The following is a 20,686-nucleotide window of genomic DNA, read 5'->3' on the forward strand; positions in this document are numbered from 1 at the left end:
TATAAGTCCCTGACAGGCTGCTGTCTTTTTTCAGAGATGCACTGCCAAGCAATAAGGGAGTCTAGTGACAGTCTGCCTGAAGAGACCCTGCTGAGCTGCCATGGACTCTGCTGAGTTGCTGTGTAAACTTCCCAACAACTCTTTTACACAGGTAAGGTTAAAACCACCTATGTGACCCTCAGCAATGGCGGACGCCATCCCGCAACTCCTGAGCTGGAATGTCCGAGGTCAAGCTCAGACAGCTGTGCTGGCTGCGAGAATTTAAGCCAGTGGATTTTAGCTTGCTGGTGTTTGTGGGGGTGGGACCCATCAAGCCACAGTGGGTCCCACTGTGGCTCAGCTTCAGGTCTTTTCAGGGGAATAAGCGGTTCTGTCTCGCTGGTATTCCACGTGCCACTGGGGTATGAGAAAAAAACTGCTGTGGCTAAAATGGTCACTCAGTTTTGTGCTGGAATCCTGGGACACTGGTTGTGTAGGCACCAGAGGGAATATCCTGATCTGGGGGTTGTGAATGCCATGAGAAAAGCACAGTATCCGAGCCAGAGTGCCAGAGTGTCAGGAGAGTCCCTTATGACTTCCCTTGGCTAGGAGAGGGAGTTCTCCAGCCCCTTGTACTTCCCAGGTGAGGCAACACCTCACCCTGCTTTGGCTTGCCTTCCTTGGGCTGCACCCACTCTCTAACCAGTCCCAATGAGATGAACCTGGTACCTTGGTTGGAAATGTGGAAATCACTCCCTTTCTACATCACTCTTACTAGGAACTGTGCACGGGTTTTCCTACTTTGCCATCTTGGCAGATGCCCTATCAATTCATTTTTAACTATTACATCATATGTTTAAGAATTTTCTTTGTAAACCACATATGATCTTTAAACGGGCCAAGTTTTTCTTTTTTTTATTTACTGCATTTTAGGTTTTAGGGTACATGTGAATAACATGCAAGATTGTTGCACAGGTACACACATGGCAGTGTGATTTGCTGCCTTCCTCCCCATCACCTATATCTGGAATTTCTCCTCATGCTCTCTCCCCCCAGCTCCACACCCCCCACTGTCCCTCCCCTATTTCCCCCCAACAGATCCCAGGGTGTGATGCTTCCCTCCCTGTGTCCATGTGTTCTCATTGTTCAACACCCACCTATGAGTGAGAACATGTGGTGTTTGATTTTCTGTTCTTGTGTCAGTTTGCTGAGAATGATGGTTTCCAGGTTCATCCATGTCCCTACAAAGGACACGAACTCATTGTTTTTTATGGCTGCATAGTATTCCATATATATATATATATATATGTGCCACATTTTCCCTGTCCAGTCTATCATCGATGGGCATTTGGGTTGGTTCCAGGTCTTTGCTATTGTAAACTATGCTGCAATGAACATTCGTGTGCATATGTTTTTATAGTAAAATGATTTATAATCCTTTGGATATATACCCAGTAGTGGGATTGCTGGGTCAAATGGAATTTCTATTTCGAGGTCCTTGAGGAATCGCCATGTCTTCCACAATGGTTGAACTAATTTACACTCCCACCAACACTGTAAAAGTGTTTGTATTTTTCTGCATCCTCTCCAGCATCTGTAGTCTCCAGATTTTTTAATGATTGCCATTCTAACTGGCATGATATGGTATCTCAATGTAGTTTTGATTTGCATTTCTCTAATGACCAGTGATGATGAGCATTTTTTCATATGTTTGCTGGCCTCATATATATCTTCTTTTGTGAAGTGTCTCTTCATATCCTTTGCCCACTTTTGAAAGGGCTTGTTTTTTCTTGTAAATCTGTTTTAGTTCTTTGTAAATTCTGGATATTAGCCCTTTGTCAGATGGGCAGATTGCAAAAATTTTTTCCCATTCTGTTGGTTGCTGATTCACTCTTATGACTGTTTCTTTTGCTGCACAAAAGCTGTGGAGTTTGATTAGCTCCAGATCTGACTTCAATTCCTGGATATCCTTGTTAATTTTCTCTCTTTGATCTAATATTGACAGTGGGGTGTTAAAGTCTCCCACTATTATTTTGTGGGAGACAAAGTCTCTTTGTAAGTCATTAAGAACTTGTTTTATGTATCTGGGTGCTCCTGTATTGGGTGCATGCATATTTAGGATCATTAGCTCTTCTTGTTGCATTGATGCTTTTACCATCATGTAATGTCCTTCTTTGTCTCTTTTCATCTTTATTAGTTCAAAGCCTATTTTATCAGAGACTAGTATTGCAACTCTTGCTTTTTTTTGCTCTCCATTTGCTTGGTAAATCTTCCTCCATCCTTTTATTTTGAACCTTTGTGTATTCTTGCATGTGAGATGGGTTTCCTGGATACAGCACACCGATGGGTCTTGACTCTTTATCCAATTTGCCAGTCTGTGTCTTTTGGTTGGGGCTTTTAGCCCATTTACATTTAGGATTAATATTGTTATGTATGAATTTGATCTTGCCATTTTGATGCTAGCTGTTTTGCCCATTAGTTGATGCAGTTTCTTTATTATTTAGATGCTCTTTACCATTTGGTATGTTTTTGGAGTGGCTGGTACTGGTTGTTTTTTTCTATGTATAGTGCCTCTTTCAGGAGCTCTTATAGAGCAGGCCTGGTGGTGATGAATTCTCTGAGTAATTGTTTGCTCATAATAAATTTTATTTATCCTTCGCTTATGAAGCTTTGTTTGGCTGGATATGAAATTCTGGGTTGAAAGTTCTTTTCTTTAAGGATGTTGAATATTGGCCCCCACTCTCTTCTGGCTTGTAAGAGATCTGCTATGAGTCTGATGGGCTTCTGTTTGTGAGTAACCCAACCTTTCTCTCTGGTTGCCCTTAGCATTTTCTCCTTTATTTCCACCCTGGTAAATCTGACGATTATGTGCCTTGGGGTTGCTCCTCTTGAGGAATATGTTTGTGGTGTTGTCTGTATTTCCTTGATTTGAATATTGGCCTGCCTTGCTAGGTTGGGGAAGTTTTCTTGATAATATGCTGAAGAGTATTTTCCAGCTTGGATTCATTCTCTCCGTCACATTCAGGTACACCTATTAAAGGTAGATTTGATCTTTTCACTTAGTCCCATATTTCTTGGAGACTTTGTTCATTTCTTTTTATCCGTTTTTCTCTAATCCTGCCTTCTCTTTTTATTTCATTGAGTTCCTCTTTGACCTCTGATATCCCTTCTGCTTGGTCAATTCGGGTGTTGAAACTTGTGTATGCTTCATGAAGTTCTTGTGTTTTTCAGCTCCGTCAATTCACTTATATTCCTCTCTAACCTGTTTACTCTTGTTAGCATTTCATCAAACGTTTTTTCAAAGTTCCTAGTTTCTTTGCATTGGGTTAGAACATGTTCTTTTAGCTCAGAGAAGTTTCTTATTACCCACATTCTGAAGCCTGTTTCTGTCAACTCATCAGACTCATTCTCCATCCAGCCTGGTTCCCTTCCTGGTGAGGAGTTGTGTTCCCTAAAGGAAGAGAAGCATTCTGGTTTTGGGTGTTTTCATCCTTTTTGCACTGGTTTCTTCCCATTGTTGTGGACTTACCTACCTGTCATCTTTGTAGTTGTTGACTTTCAGTTGGGGTCTCTGTGTGGACATCCAGTTTGTTGATGAAGTTCTTTTTGTTTCTCAGTTTTCCTTCTAACAGTCAGGCCCCTCTGCTGTAGGACTGTTGGAGGTCCACTCCAGGCCCTGATTACTGGGGATCACCTGCAGCACTTGCAGAACAGTAAGGGTCGCTGCCAGTTTCTTCTTCTGCTATCTTTGTCCCAGAAGAATACCCACAGATGTCATTCTGAGCTCCCCTTTATGAGGTGACTCTTTGGATATTTGTGGGTCAGGGAGCTGCTTGAGGAAAGAGTCTGTCCTTTTAAGGAGCTCAAGGGCTGAGCCATGAGCTCCGTTCCATTCAGAGCTGCTGGACAGGTACATTTATGTCTGCTGCAGCAGACCTTGTAAGTACCTTTTTTTTTCCCCCATGTGCTCTGTCCCGGGGAGTTAGGGCTTTATTTATAAGTTTCTGTCATGCTGCTGCCTTTTTTCAGGGCTGCTCTGTCCAGTGAGGAGGCAGCCTAGTCACAGTCTGCCTGCAGAGGCTTTGCTGAGCTGCTGTGGGCTCCACCCAGCTGCTGTATGAACTTCCCTGCAGTCCTATTTATAGGGGTATAGTTAGAATTGTGTTGTTGGCAATGGCGGCCCGTCTCTGTAATGGTGCAATCTCTCTGTAATTGCCGACTGCCTCGGAAATGGCGGGCTGCCTCAGCAATGGTGGACTCCCTCGGTAATGGCAGATCCCCTCCCCCACAGAGCTGGACTGTCCTGGATTTAGCTGTGCTTGCTGTGAAACTCTCAATCCAGAGCATTTCAGATTGCTTTCTGTGGGGGTGGGGCTGGCTGAGCCTGATCACCTGGCTCCCTCCCTCAGACCCCCCTTTTTTTTTTTTCAGTTCAACAGGCCACTCTGTCTCCCAGGCGTCCCAGTCAGCAGTTGAAACGGTGCCTGGATATGTGTTTCTTGTGTGTAGACCTGCTGTGCTGGCTGAAACAGCCACTGGAGACTTGTGGTGCTTTTTTGCTTGGGAATCTCCTGGCTTGGCTCCCTGTTTCAGTCCCTTTTATTTTCAGCTTAACAGGTCAACAGTCACCTATTGAAAAGGCACCAGGATCTGTGTGATTTCCTGAGCAGTGACCCCCTGAACCAGCTGAAATAGGTGCACTGGAGATTCGTTGTGCTTTTTCACCCAGGAATCTCCTGGCGTGGCTCACTCTTTCAGTCCCTTTTTATCAGTTGAATGGGCGACTCTGTCTCCCGGAGCTCCAATCGCCAGCTAAAAGGGCGCCTGGACCCATATATTTTGTGCAGAGAGCTGCTGTGCTGGCCAAAACAGTGGCACCGATGACCTGTGGGGCTCCTCTGCCTGGGAATCTCCTGGTCTATGGGCAATAAAAATCTGTCTGTAAATGCAGTGTCCACTCACCCTCTACACTGTTGCTCAGAGCTGCAATCCTGAGCTGCTCCTAATCAGCCATCTAAACTGGCCAAGTTTATTGTACTTGTAGTAACTACTTATTTTGTGATTTTCTTTGCTTCCCTGTTGCCTTTAACAGTGTTCATTTTATTACACATTGCTTCTTTCCTATATATCTAAATTTAACCTGATTTTTGCTTAATACACAAAGTTTTTTGTATTGCTTTATCACCACAGCTGGACACAACTGGCTTCATACTGCCTTCTGGCAACTGCAGGATGTTTGAACTGCTTTGAACCTATTTCTTTTTAAAATGTTAAAATTTTGTGGTACTTAAAATCAGACATTCCTTCTTCACTTCTGAAAGGTTACCATCTCTTACCTCATTAATCACTAGAAACAGGGTTTTGATTTAAAGAAAAACCCTCTCTCATTCTCCCAAACTCAGGAGTTAGTGAAATAGCAATGAACTGCTGATTAGTTACCCTTCTAGACTTTATTTGCATTTCATTGGGAAGTTTAAAGTGCATAGGCTAAATACCTTTCTGGTTTGGGGATCCAAATCTTTCAAATTTCTCAAGTTGTCCAATCACTAAAAAATTATGTACCAAATGCTGGGGACCTCAACCATCTTTTTTTTTTAAATCAGGAACAGCAATTCTCAAACTGAGGAGCTATTATCAGAATCACTAGGTCAGGAAGCTTCCCTTTGCCTGTCGAGAATTTCTAAAGTCTTCAAATTCATTTATTCCTAAGTTCTTCTCTGACAACATTTCCAACATAAAGTACTATTTTAGTTTTCAGAATCAATAGTATCTGAAGGTTTCAAAAATTTGCCAATTTACTTAAAAACCCTCACTGCAAAGTAAATTTTTGTAAATGTACTTAATTTGTCCACAAATCCACTGTGGATAGTCTGTGAACAAAGCAAGTATGTTTACATCAAATCAATACAATTCAACAGGTGAAAAACCTCAGGTGTGCAAAATTAATGGTTCAGTGAGTAGGTAGACATAACTACAAGATTGTTAACAATGTGTACTGCCATCCAAAAATGAACTGCATTTATTGCTACTTTGTTCACTAAAGATGCAAATGACATACATAGAAAATATTTTATATGCTTTGATAATGCTCTGTAAACATTTTAATAAATATGTTTGTAAACCAAAATTGTATGACAATTATATATTCCTAGAATATTACCAACTTAGGATCATAAACCATTCTCATGTCTGCTCGTTGAAACTAAAGGGTCTATTACCTTTGAATCTCACTTATTTTTATGGAAACATCATACTTGATTACAATTTTCTGCGTTGCAATGGTTGCTATATATTGAAAATAGATTGGGAAACTGAGAATTCAAATGTAGTACCCCTCTTAAAAAGAGGCGTTGTTAACGAGTAGGAACTAAAAACTGCCAAAGGTTATATTTCATAATGACTAGAGTCAGACATTACATACACAAATTATTTTCATAATGGTTAAGAAAAGATGACTTGGATGCCATATTATAAATACTAAACAATGAGTAACCTCATTAAAAAAACTGCTTTTATGTAGTGTGGTATTAAATAACAATGGCTTCATCCTACCAAATATAAAAACCACTTTTACTGTGAGTCTCTTTCCGAGATACTAAATCATAAAAGTTTATTTAAGGGAAAAAATACAACACTTTAAAGCTTCGTTTACCTAAATTGCCATTTCTAATTACTTTTTTTTTTTTTTGAGACAGAGTCTCACTCTGTCTCCTAAGGTTGGAGTGCAGTGTGGTGATCTTGGTTTACTGCAACCTCCGCCTCCTGTGTTCAAGTGATTCTCCTGCCTCAGCCTCCTGGGTAGCTGGGACTACAGGCATGCACCACCACACCCAGCTAATTATTTGTATTTTTAGTAGAGATGGAGTTTCACTATGTTGCCCAGGCTGGTCCAGACTCCTGAGCTCAGACAATCCACCCACCTCGGCCTCCCAAAGTGCTAGGCATACAGGTGTGAGCCACCATGCTAGGCCTCTAATTACATTTTAATATCTACATTCTGGGTAGATTAGCATTTAAAAATAAGTCCCCAGAAGCGAAAAATTTAGCAAACTCTAAAAAAGGAAGATGCACAACGCATGTACATAACCAGAGAGTAGCAAAGAATCAAAGGTGTCTAACAACTATTTTGAATTTCTGACCCTTGTTATTCTGTCAAAAATTGATATTTATTTTAAATGAGGGATGTCATTTACTTAATAGGCAATACTCACAAAATTGACCTCTTTTGGTCCAGAATTACTTAAAAGTATTCCAAGACCAGAATACAAAAAAATCTATTCCAGAATGTTATTAAATTACACAAATAATATGGCTTATCAAGTATGAATTTAAAGCCAAAAAACCTTAACAGGCAGAATAAGTATTAAAAAGGAGACAAAAGTAATAAAATTATCCAAATGACAGGACTGTCAGTGAAACTATTTTTAAAAAGCCATGAACAAAAATATCTAAAAAATAATCCAAAATAAAAAATACTTGAGAAAAATATAGTGATTTAAAAGTCTAGAAATGGATAAGAGGATAACTAAAACAAGATAAAGGAAGACTTAAGACCATTTTCATTTACAGTTTACATGGTATAATGCAATTAGATTATTTAAAACATGATGAATTTCACCAATCTCTTTACAGGCTAGGTAATTTTTAAGTGTCAGTGACATTTCTCTAATAATCTTCTTGTGACTTAGGGCATGACAGTAAATTAGAGATTCCAAAGCAAAGAGCATACTAATAATTTTTTGTTGCAGTTGTGGATTTTGGCTTGCCTGAGACTGAAGCAAATGTATGTTATTTCAATTAGCTTTGTTTCATTAACTTGAGAGCTCATTTAGTAATGTTTTACAGCAAACCTTTTTCTTTTGGTAGTATCCTTAGGGATAAGGAAGATGACTCATTACCCACTTATACTGATCACTTCCCGAGACGTTTAGGTTTTCTTCTTTTCTTCTAAACAGTTTGTTTTTTAATGTTCTGAAAATTCCAGGTGCCCTTTTATTGTTTAGAGTAACTACCTTTTAATTTAGAAAAGAAAAATTTGCAATGACATCTGGCAGCATCATAAACCCAGAGCTGTTTTGTTAGAAAACATGAAAAAGGACATTGGCTGGGTGCAGTGGCTCATGCCTGTTATCCCAGCACTTTGGGAGGTGGAGGTGGGTTCAGGAGTTCAAAACCAGCCTGGCCAACATGGTGAAACCCCATCTACCAGATATACAAAAATTAGCTGTGTGTGGTGGTGGGCATCTGTAATCCTAGCTACTTGGGAGGCTGAGGCAGAATAGCTTGAGGCTTGAGCTCGGGAGGGAGAGGTTGCAGTAAGCAGAGGTCGTGCCCTCCAGCCTGAGTGACAGAGACTCTGAATCAAAAAACCCCCAAACAAAACAAAGATTATTGTTTTCATGCATTTTAGAGATGTGATAGTTAAACAGCTTAAGTTTCTTTTTGCTTGTTTTCGTTAAAAGCCTTTGTCTTCAATCTGCATTAAATTTTTGTTACCCTTTATCAAAAGAAATTATATGCTTCTAAAATTATTTTATAATCTTTAGATTAAATCAAATGTTAGACAAAAGCCAAAAGGTATAATGTTAAACCTGCTATTTCTTTGATTAAAAAGTATCTTCTGAAACTGACTGCTTTACAAAGATTAGCTTGCTAAATGGACTGATTTTTGCAAAACATACTATAGGTAGTAAGAGGATAATATCACAATTAAACTTTATAAGCATATCCCTCCCATGTCACATGAAGTCATCAAAGGCAATTTAACCAGTGTCACCAGATTTTAAATGTATGTTGATATATCAGTACAATTAGCTATGCCTGTCATTAACACTATACAATCAGGAGTTCAAGACCAGCCTGGCTAACACAGCAAAATGCCATCTCTACCAAAAATACAAAAATTAGCTGGGTGTGGTGTCATGCACCTGTAGTCCCAGCTACTCAGGAGGCTGAGGTAGGAAAATCTCTTGAACTCAGGAGGTGGAGGTTGCAGTGAGCTGAGATCGTACCATTGCACTGCACTCCAGACTGGACAACAAAGCCAGACTCCATCTCAAAATAAGAAAAAAAATTTTTTTTTTTGCTGTATACATCTAAAAACGGAGAAAGCTATATTTTACCAGTCACGTTATCATTTCTAAATTTGTAAAATTAATGCAAAGACTTTTATTGTGGACTACCAAATACCAACTATTTACAACAAAATAGAAAATCCTAATGGGAGAGGCTTATTTTTCAAGTTTATGAAAATGGAGGAATGGTTGTATGTATTTAGATTTAAACAGAAGTCAGCTAATTTGATTACTGTATTCAAATGTCTACTGCCTTTAATAAATATGGATTTTTCAAAACAGGCTAATTTGGATTAAGTGCTTTCACACTGACATTATGTTAATTATTAGGTCCCAAAATTCTCTTTAAAGATTTCTCACAGAATTAATCACAAATATACTAAAAATTGATACCCCCTTCTAAAAAAAAGGTCTAAGAAATCTTTTTCTCCTTTAGCTCCTCTTAGTAAATGTCTTGTTACCCTTTTATTAGAGTGCAGTGGTATGATCATGGCTCTTTGCAGCCTTGATCTCCCAGGCTGAACTGATCCTCCCACCTCAGTCTCCTGAGTAGCTAGGACTACAGGTGTGCAGCACCATGCCTGGCTAATTTTTGATTTTTTTGTAGAGACAGGGTCTCACAATGTCTCCCAGGCTGGTCTTGAACTCCAGGGTTCAAGTGATCCTCCCACCTCAGCCTCCCAAAGTGCTAGGATTACAGATGTGAGTCACTGTGCCCAGCCTTGTTAATCCTTTTCAAAATCGGGTTTATCGATTATTTCAATAGCCAAATTCTTTGCTGTGCTCTTTCTAGTTTTTTTTTTTTTTAGACAGAGTCTTGCTCTGTTACCCAAGCTGGAGTGCAGTGGTGTAATCTTGTTTAACAGCAGCCTCTGCCTCCCAGGTTTCAATGATTGTCCTGCTTCAGCCTCCAGGGTAGCTGAGATTATAGGCACATGCCACCACACCTGGCTATGTTTTGTATTTTTAGTAGAGATGGGGTTTCACCATTTTGGCCAGACTGGTCTCAAACTCCTCACCTAAGGTGATCTGCCTGCCTTGGCCTCCCGAAGTGCTGGGATTACAGGCATGAGCCACGACACCCGGCCAAAACCTAAGAATTTTACATTACTCCTAAGGAATTAAAATATCAGAAACTTCTGTTATACTATTTAACAATTGTTTTTTAAATCACAGTACAACTGGCTATCAAGAGTTGGTTTCTAAAACTACAAGTAATTTATACTTTTCCATAGAGTCAAAGTATACTAATTTATATTAGTCATTCTAAATATTCCCTACAAACTTAATTCTTGTTTGCTTACCATAGGAAAAGTTTTCCTATGCATATTTTAAAATAACTTCTGAAATCATAGCTTTTTATTTTGAAAACAATCTTTGTCTAGCATTGCACATTTTAATGTAGATTAAAATTGGACTGAATCAGTCTGTCTACCGAAATCTGTATTAAAGAGAACATTCTCTTTCATTAATGAATTCAGGAAATAACTACATTATAAGGCTAAATCACTTTTTAAATTATCTTTTAAGTTGAATAAGTGGGTAGAAAAAGTATATATATTTGGATGTATTTAAGTTATTAAATGAAATGTTATATAATTACAAAAATTAGTGGTACAATCTCACTAAAACACGAAGCTGAAAGTGACAACAGAAAATGTCAGGATATACTAGAACATTTAGATGTATTAACAGAAAACTTGTTCCCATATTTATTCCTAGGAAGTTGGAGGCATAGTTCCAAACCAAGTGGATGTTTTAACTCAAAAGCTCTAAAGTCCCTACTTGTATTGTTATATATTTGCTTTCATTATCTTCATGCTTTTCCTGAAATGAATCTATACATTCAACATAAAAATAAAAAGGATCTATGTTTATTTCAAGAGAATTAACAAAATTTAAAGATTAGAAGAGTCTAAAAATATATTGTTTATATGATTTTTTAATGCAAAAACGATTCCTCTCTTCAAAAGACTGAATAAAACTCCCTGCAAAATGCACTAATCCATACTCTCCATTAAGTGCAGGCTACATTGTAGAAACAAAGTCTCTCGTAGAGAACTAGTTGTGAGAAATGACTATCCCTAAAGATATACTCTCAATTTTTACTACTTAATTGTTTCTAACAAAGATTTCACTTTGGGAGAAAATGAGCCTTTTGAAATTTTAACCTAGGTCAATCTAGTTTATTGGCATTAAGTATATTAGGGCTCATATACTTGTCTATGCTTCTCTCTCCTGTAGACTGAAACATCGGTTTCAGTCTGTTCCCATACTTAAATAGTTTCAGGTCTCTGGACAGAAATTAACAATGTGGACAAGTTGGTGATGAAGCACAGATTAAGTCCTTGAAATACATCTTAAGTTTACTATCCCTTTTCCCATTTAATTTGTTTTAAGAAGCACCAAATCTGGAGTCAAGGTTTCAAAAGGTAATGTAACAGCAAGAACTATAATTTAATCACATAACACTATGTAACATTCTATATTTTTGCCTGTTGATATGTAACATAGTTAAGTTTATTACAAACATTATTTCTTAAGACTTATTGTATAAGTGCTCCTTTTCAAGTATTACCACTTAATAGTGTTTATCTGCAATGTAACATTAGGTAAATCAATGATAAATGTATATAATGCAATACACTGTGCCACTTCTCCCTACCCTGTGTTAAGGTATATATATATATATATTAACAAAATCAAGGAAAAAAAAACAAGACAACTATTATAACTGAAACAAGACTATGAACATCACAGACGCATGTCTGAGTAGATAAACAGCATTTCCCCTTAACATGAAGGTCATTTTGTCAAAGAGACTCCTATATCTTTAGGCTAGCATTGTTTTTAGCAGCAGCTAGTCTTCAGGACAAGATCAAACATTTCAAGCGAAAAAGACAATGAGTTACTCTGAGAAAACATCAATCCACAATACTAATAAAAGAAGAAAACTGCTGGTGTCACCTTAACAAAAAATTGGGTGTGTTCCCTTTCAACATGTGATTTAGTTCATTTATTTGATGACAGCAAAGCTTTGGAGTTCTGTGGTACATCAATGAGATGGACTAATTTGTTGAGAAACCTATTTAATACTTAAATTGTAACAATACAATAACTAGAAAAATGTCAGTGCCTCCCAGGCTTTAAACCCCATCAATTTCCATTTGTTTTTCAAAATAAAGATGCAATTAAATCTATGCTTCTGCAACAATAGTGCAATAAAGTATCCTTTCCTGAATAAAGGAATTGAGGTTTATCCCAGTAGAAGCTTTAAATAAGGTAGACTGTTGCCAACTATGTATTAATCCCACATTTGAAGTAACATGTATCTGGAAAGCTTAAATTGTCTTACAAATCTAATTCGGCTAAAGCTTCATATAAGCAGCAATGGAAACAAACAGAAGTGTACTCAATGTAAAACACTTTTCAAAACTACACCAAAAAAACAAATGACAAAAAGCAGTTAAGAGCAACTGAACATCTGTTGTGTGTACCAGATGTAAAAAAGATGGACCCAGCGGTTACTTGCAATGTTTGAACTATGTGAAGGTAAAATTAAGACTTAGTCCACTTCCATCTCTCCAGATGATTTAGTATGCTGTGAGCTGTCTTTTGTTGAATCTGACTTAGTTTCAGTTCCACTCTGTCCATCCATTGGGCCATTGTGTTCACTGTTAGCATTTGCTTTGTTTTCAGGGACTTCTACTTTTGGTTTGGGCTTGTAAATGATGGGGTTACAGAAATTATCCAGTTCCTAAAGACATGAAGAAATTGATCATATTAAAAAGATTATAGAACAAGTTACCATTGACTTTCTAAACACCACATTAACTTTCTAAATTTCCACATAATTCCACACTTCTGAATTTGTGTTAGCCCAGCTAGATAGCCAACTGTTTTCTTCAAATGCCTCTTGAAAGATTTACCTTCTGTGTTAGTAAATGTCTGTGGCAGTAAAAAATTACGGAATCAATTTTTTGTATTTAACCTTTCTAAAACTTGTTTCTTTACAATAATTTAAAAATAGTTTACTTTGGCAGAAATAATTTTTAATTCTTACTTTAAATTATGTCTAAAGCTTTGCTATGAGAATTAAATCAAATAACACCTATTTCATAAATTGAAAATTTTCAACATTTATATAAAAACAATTCTAATAAACGGAATCATACAAATACACACACAAGCAACTTTATTTCTTTTGCAAATAGCTGAGTAGCCTCTTCTGTTGAAGGAAAAAGTGCCATGAAAATAAATTGCAACTTAATAATTTAAATGAAACAATGCTCTATTTCCTTGCTTTTTACATGCAAATAGAAGAACAGTATAAAAACACTACTCAAATTTAAAAACCTTTGAGGATCAGTGTCACAAAGATAGAGGTAGAGATGAAAATACAGGGATTAACATCCTAGGGGGAATGTTTTCATGGCAAATTGCTCTCATCACACTCTGCATCTCATCTCATTAGGGGTAAAATATATATTATAGCTTCTTGGCAAAACTTTCTCAGAACAAAAATATTTTTATTATTTCATTATAAAAACATCAACTTGCACTAAAAAAAAGAAAAAAAAATCACATACCCGACAACATACTGAATGATATTTTAAAAATTCCATGAAATTCCATCTCCTACAAATTAACAATATTCACCTTTTGGTGGATATCTTTCTAGATGTATGTTCAGGCATACACATATAGATAAACAAATCTATGAGTACACATATTTAAACAGATATATGTAAAATGCTATATTTAATGGCTACATAGTGTTGTATGATGCATCAATTTACTGATCTAGTTTCCTACTGATAGGTATTTAGATTGCTTTTTTTCCCCCTGCGAATAGACAGGGTCTTGCTTTGTCACTGGAGTGTAGTGGCATGACTGTAGCTCAATGCTGCCTCAAATTCCTGGGCTCAAGGGATGATCCGGCCTCAGCCTCCTGAGTAGCTAGAACTACAGGTGTTACCACGCCCAGCTAATTTTTGTGCTTTTTGTAGAGACGGGGTTTTGCCATGTTGCTCAGGCTCAAACTCCTGCGTTCAAGCAAGTCGCCTGCCTCGGCCCCACAAAGAGCTGGGATTACAGACATAAGCCAACAGGACTGGCCAACATTTTCATTAGCAGTGTTTTTTAAATTGAAAACTTTATCTCAGAATAAGATTTTACCATGGAAGTTTATACATTTCAAATTAAGTCAAAGACAAACTTATACTGAAAAATTTTGTAATGAAGACTTAGAGGTCTCATCCAACTTGTTAAGTCTGAAATATTTAACAATGAGAAGTTGTCACATTGCTTTATTACATTCTATATTACTCTTGAAGTTTAAAAACCAGCCTTGTATGACAAAGAACAGAGATGATACCTCATCCCTAATACCCTAAATTTTTTTAAACAAAATAAAAAATTAGCCTTAAATTTCTGTTCTTTTAAGTTCTTCTGTAAGTTGATTATTTGCCGAAGCATGACTCTCATTAAAAACTTTTAATCTTTGAAACCAATTTTAGGTAATTTCATAAACTTCTTACCTTTGACTTTGCAACTATTTCTGAAACTTTTACCACAGGATCTTGAGTGAGACTTAGTTTGTTCTGTGCATTCATCTTACTGTTCAGCCAACTCATGGCCTCATTGATGTATTTTTCAACTTTTTCCATTTCAGCAGGATCCAAATGATCATATCTTTCATCCTATAAAAAAAAAGCCTTCACTTTGTGTAATGATTTTTCAGCTAGCACTGGTTTATTAGTAATTTCTACTTAAAAAATTTATACTCTTATAGACTGTATACCTCAAATGTACTCATCTGAAGAAACCACAAAAAATAACACAGAACTGAAGAAAATGGGATAAAAGATAAAATCAGTGTGAGTTTAAAAAAAAAGGCTCTCTGAAGAAATCAGGTTTGGGAAAGAATGACTACTAAGGAATACTCAGGGAGAAAGCACTTAGCCAAGAAAGAAGTTGCAATGAAATGGAATTTATAAAGGAGAAATAAAGTGAACAAGACATATAACAAACTAGACACAAAATTGTGAATATAAAACAGAAACGTATGCTAAATTCTTGATTAGAAAAATGACAAAATTCTTTCTGAAAAAAGATACTGCAGCTGTCACATGTAATAGATAACTAAGTAGTCGTGGTTTAGATTAGTAGTGATAGAATCAGAAAGAAATGGCAATGTAACATACAGAAAGAGGATCTCCTGATGGATTATAGGTTAGACACAGAAGAGAGATAATTTAAGAATACTCCAAAGTCAAAGACATGGCAGGATGGTGATGCCCTTTTTAAAACCATGTGTGTATATATCTCTTTGAACAAAAAAACACCCAAACAAAAAATAAAACTATAAAGCTTCCTCAGATACCCAAGTCCTCTTTCTGCTTGTATGATTACAAATTATGCATCCATCATCTGACTCAGTTTCTAGGTCGCCACATTTTCTTGAATTTCTTCCTATGTCACTGATCACTTCTTAAGATTCTTTTGCCAGTTCATCCTCATTCATGTCTACCCACCACATGCTTTAAAAAAATCTCTAGCCTGAACCTCTTCCCTTAACTCCAGCTCTGTATCCAACTTTGACTTTTTTATTTGTAAAGTTTGAAATGCTTACATTTCAAACACCTAATTATGTTCCCACCTGCTCTTCCCAGTTTTCCTCATCTCAGCAAATGGAAACTTCATTCTTCTAGCTCAAAATCCTTGGAGTCACTTTCAACTTTTTTCAGATATATTTACATAAAATCTATCAGGAAATATGAAAAGCTTCTACCTTCAAAATAAATGCAAAAATCTAACCACTTCTTGGCTTCCCAACCCTACCATCTGGGTTCAAGCCTCCATCATTTCTTGCTTGTATTATTCTAATAATGTCTTAATCCATCTCTCTGCCTCCAGATCCTTAAAACAAAACAAAACAAAACAAAAAAACAAATGTTACTACTCCTGTGCTCAAAAACCTCCAACAACTTTCCATCTCAGAGTAAAACCCAAACTTTTAAAAGGGCCAACTAGGCCCATTTATGATCCAGCAACTGCTACCCCTACCCCTATTGTTTTCAACCACATTGACCTTGCTGTTGTTCCTCTAACATGTTCTCCCCTTGGTGTTTTGCAACTGCTATTCTCTTTGTCTAGAGCATTTCCCTTCCAGTTATTACACGTCTTTGAGTTTTCACTTCTTCATTTCTCTCCTAACATGTCTATCACCTTATTAGTATGCCTTTCTGACAAACCTCTTCCATCTCTGGCAGTCCTTTACTTTTTCTGCAGCTTCTATCTGACATACTTTACAGTAATTTATTATCCACCTTTCACTATTGAAGCATATTAAAAACAAGTTGACACTATAGTTCAGTCATCTAGAAAATAGCCTAGCACATAATAAAAACTCAAATGATTGAGCAGAAGTGAAGTCTTGCCTTGAGTGAAATGATACCTTAAACCTGCATACTGAAGAAGATAGCTAAAGACTGGGAAATGCTGTGCCACTAGTAATCATATTAGATTTAAAATATTCCTGGTGTTTCCACTGGGCTACTCTTCCTTCTTACTTTTTCACTATCCTTACATTCCATCTGTGCCTATAAGAACAATCTGAACACTGATTTTAGCAGATATATTTATAAGCAATATCTATATTTTTCCTTTACGTTTGCTGGACTGCAGTTTTTGTTTCACAAAACTCAAAAATCTATTTCTAAAATAACCCTTTTCCATTATGTGTAGTGAAAAGCGATATGGTTGCTGAGAATTTGTATATTAATGATTAGGTTTGAATGCTGACTTCATCATTAACTACTTGGGTAAACTTCAATAAATTGCTTAAGCATTTCAGTTTTCTCAGGTGTAAAATAAAGATAATAGTATTAAATTTGTATAGGATATATCCTGGTGAGACAATCTACATAAAGTACTTAAAATTCATGACATGCTTGATAAATGTAAGCTATTTTGACATGCTTGAATATTTCTGGTGCTGGTCTCTCCTGCCTACTAATGCACATTTAACATCATAGACAAAAACTGGGGATTACAGTGAATATCTGCTTAGAGTAGGGATAAAAAAACTTGTCCCATTGGCCAAATTCAACCACTGCTTATGATTTGTTACATAAAGTTTTTGGAAACACAGCCATGCCCATTAGTTTTCATATTGTCTATGGTACTTTTGTGCTACAATGGCAGATATGAATAGCTGAAGCCCAAAATATTGTTTGTCTTAAAAAGTCTGGTAACTCCTGATTTAGAGGAAAAAAAACGGTAAACATTTTCTCAAATTTTACTGTTATATCTAAATGGAGATAACATCTGTATTAACTATATACTTGAGGCTTAAAGACAGTAGCAAGATTAAGGTTATATAGATTTGAGTATGTATATAAAAGAATAAAGTGTACAGGAGATTATGGATGACTAATGAACTAGAAGACAAAAGCACCTAAAAGAAAAATAAGCCAAGAAACAAAATAAAGCCTAGTAGAATCTGGTCTCAAAGAGGTACCTAATAAAAAAAAGGTCAAAGAGGACCCCTTTTTCACTACATGAAAAACATAAAAATGAAATCTCTATGAAGATCACAATAGATTTGGTCACTACATTATTTTATAATGTAGTTTCAGGAAATTCTAAAAGATAAAAGCTACATACCTTCACTGTATTTCAAATGTATCAGAATCCTTGAGTGAAATTCTCCAATTAAAAAAATAAGTTTTAAATTTGGTACACAAAGTCTCTCGAATTTGATAGCTATAACTGCTATAGCCTTGTAGCTGAGAACTTTTAGATTTACCCCTTTCTGTGTACCATCCAAATGCCATCATCACCAACTGGTTTTATGAATTCAATACCTTGTTTCTATAAGCTTCTATCACTTTCATGACAAGTTGAATCTTTTTTCCCAAGTCATTTAAGGCTTTTGGTCTCTCTTCATGCTCCATGTACTTCATTTGAATAGGCTGGCCATATTTCTGTTAACATAAGACATTTTTAAAGAAGAACAATTATTATTTGAGTTTTAACAGAAAACTTTTATTGGGCCCTTACAGAATGATAAATAGGAAGAAAAGATGGCCAGATAAAACTATATCCCTTCTTATTTTCCTATATGGAAGCGAGTTCCAGTAGCTACTTCCTCAATCCTACACAAGGATGCCTTCCTCACACCTTATCTCTTTTTCTCACTCATCAAGATTACTTCTTGGTTTCTCAAATCCAAAGTCTCAATCAAAACTTTAATTCCTTAGAAGCTGGGTGTTAAAACTTTATAGAATTATTAAAATAGGAAAACTGTAAAAACTATACTGCATGCAGAATTTATAGATTTGAAACTTGGTTTCAAATACTCAAAATCATAATATAACTCTCTATGTACAACATAATTACTGGGAGTGATAATTACTGTCAACTAAATTTTATTTATATTTAATCAGTAAAATGTGTACTGTAGTATATGCAGCTTTTTCCCTCCTATATGTCTTGGATTAAGTAGTTTCTAAGTGTTAAAACAGACTCTGTCGTTTTGGGAAGGGGAGTATATTAGAAGGATAAAATAACTATTTTCTTTTAAATTCTTTATATACTTAAACAAAAATCAGATTATTTTAGAAAAATTTTAAATTTATAGAAGAGTTAAAAGGAAATTATACAGACAGCAAGCACCAGACACTTCTCCATGCTTTCCTCTAACGTTAGCATCTTAGGGTACATTTGTCAAAACTATCATAGTTTTCATAGATTAGGAAGCAAGCACTGCATTTTCTTTTTATATCAAGACAGGGTCCTTTTCTGTCACCTTGGCTGGAGTGCAGTGGTGTGATCATAGCTTACTGCAGCCTCAAACTCCTGGGTTCAAGTGATCCTCCTGCCTCAGCCCCCAACCTGGAACTACAGGCCCATACCACTGTGCCTGGCTAATTTATTTTTTTTTAGAGATAGGGTCTTGCTTTGTTGCTCAGGCTGGTCTTGAACTCCTGGCTTCAAGTGATTCTCCTACCTCGGCCTCTCAAAGTGCTGACATTACAGGTGTGATTTACTGCTCCCAGCCACCATTTAAAATTTTTAAATGCCATCTCAAAAATAGAAAAAGTAAAACTTGTGAAAACTTCTGTAACATTTATTTCTATGGCTACTTATATACTTGAAGCAGAAGAATCCATGATAGGAACTGCTGGGATTTTCAGTTATTTTTATTGGCCTCAGCTGCTTGGCTTGTATTTCTTTTAGGGAGATAGGGATTAAAAACCACCAAGAAGATATGGTAAAGCCTACTTTTGCTATCATAAACTTAGGTTTTCTAGTTGTTTTCTAATTATTTCCTTTGGAAGTAATTTGTTGGAATGAAGGTAATTTTTTGCACAATACTAACTTCTTTTAAGTTGAGTAACTTCTTTTGCATACCTTCCCCCACCTCATGCCTGTCCCAAGTGGTAAAGGGCCATCTTTCCTCATATTCTAAAAATTCTTGTTAATGTCATCATTTAGCATCTATGTAATCCCTTGCTATTCAAAGAATGGTTCAGGGACCAGCAGCATCAGCATCACTTGGAAGCTCGTTAAAAGTGGGCCCACCTTGTATCTACTGCATTTCAATAAGCACCCAGGTAATTCATATGCACATTAAAGAATTACTATGATCTATACTAAGAAGGAATGACTGAAAATTTCCTTCATCCTTCCCATAAACTTAATCTTTTAAGTTATTTTTTCCAAATTTGGTAGGAATTATGGAGAAAGGAGTCAATAGTGGTCTTTCCCTAAAATAACACCCCTAACCTAACAAAGATTTGTGGCTAAATTTCCTTATTTGTGAAAGGACATTCAAATTCAAGAGCAGTGGCACTATTTTTTAAGTTCTTGGCTGGTCAGGTGGTATTTCAGAGTTACACTATGAAAATAAAACTGGCCAGTGTGGTATTTATTACTCCCCAACATGTTAAGAGTGAGAGGAACAGGGAAAGAGGGTGACTCCTTTAATGGATAAGAAAGGGTCAAGATGATATACTTATTACTTCTTAAAGACATGCCAGTAATATATAGCTTGTGCAAAAGTAACACTCTGATCATTTGATCAACATTAATATTTGAGTATCATGATAGACTAAATGACTACACATTTTCTGATTTCAATTATGTAGCACTGCTCACCTCTCAAAATGCTTTTAAAATTAGAACATTTCCTCTTATACATTTCTGATTTAGAAATTTTTCATATACTTACTAAAAACATACAGATCCAGTAATCTCACTACTGGGTATATATCCAAAGAAAATAAAATCAGTATGCCAAAAGGATATCCGCACTCCATGTTCACTGCAGCATTGTTCACAATAGCCAAAATACAGAATCAATAAAAATACAGAATCAATTTAAGTGTCCATCAATGAAATGATGGATAATGAAAATGTAGTATGCATAGACAATGGAATACTATTCAGCTTTAAAAAGAAGTAAATCCTGTCATTTGAGACAACTTAGATGAATCTGAAAAACATTATGCTAACTGATATACGCCAGGCACAAAAAGACAAATACTGCATGATCTCAAAGATCGAATCTAAAAAAGGTAAACTCATAGAAGCAGATAGTAGAATTGGTGGTTACCAGGGATGGT

At 36.3% G+C, this 20,686-nt stretch overlaps 1 protein-coding gene across 2 annotated transcripts in view; it reads right to left on the minus strand.

The window, feature by feature from the left end:
• Window positions 1-11,476: 11,476 nt before the first annotated feature.
• The window catches only part of HSPA4L (heat shock protein family A (Hsp70) member 4 like), a 56,529-nt gene continuing 47,319 nt past the window's right edge, over window positions 11,477-20,686 (minus strand). For both annotated transcript variants that reach the window (XM_002745370.6, XM_035292980.3), the window contains exons 17-19: window positions 17,924-18,043; window positions 14,594-14,755; window positions 11,477-12,810 (exon numbers count right to left, since the gene is read on the minus strand). In XM_002745370.6, coding sequence (XP_002745416.1) covers window positions 12,619-12,810; window positions 14,594-14,755; window positions 17,924-18,043 — 474 coding nt within the window. In that variant the 3' untranslated portion in view covers window positions 11,477-12,618. The remainder of the gene's footprint in view (window positions 12,811-14,593; window positions 14,756-17,923; window positions 18,044-20,686) is intronic.

This window comes from Callithrix jacchus, chromosome 3, assembly GCF_049354715.1.
Source record: "Callithrix jacchus isolate 240 chromosome 3, calJac240_pri, whole genome shotgun sequence".
Lineage (NCBI taxonomy): Eukaryota > Metazoa > Chordata > Mammalia > Primates > Cebidae > Callithrix > Callithrix jacchus.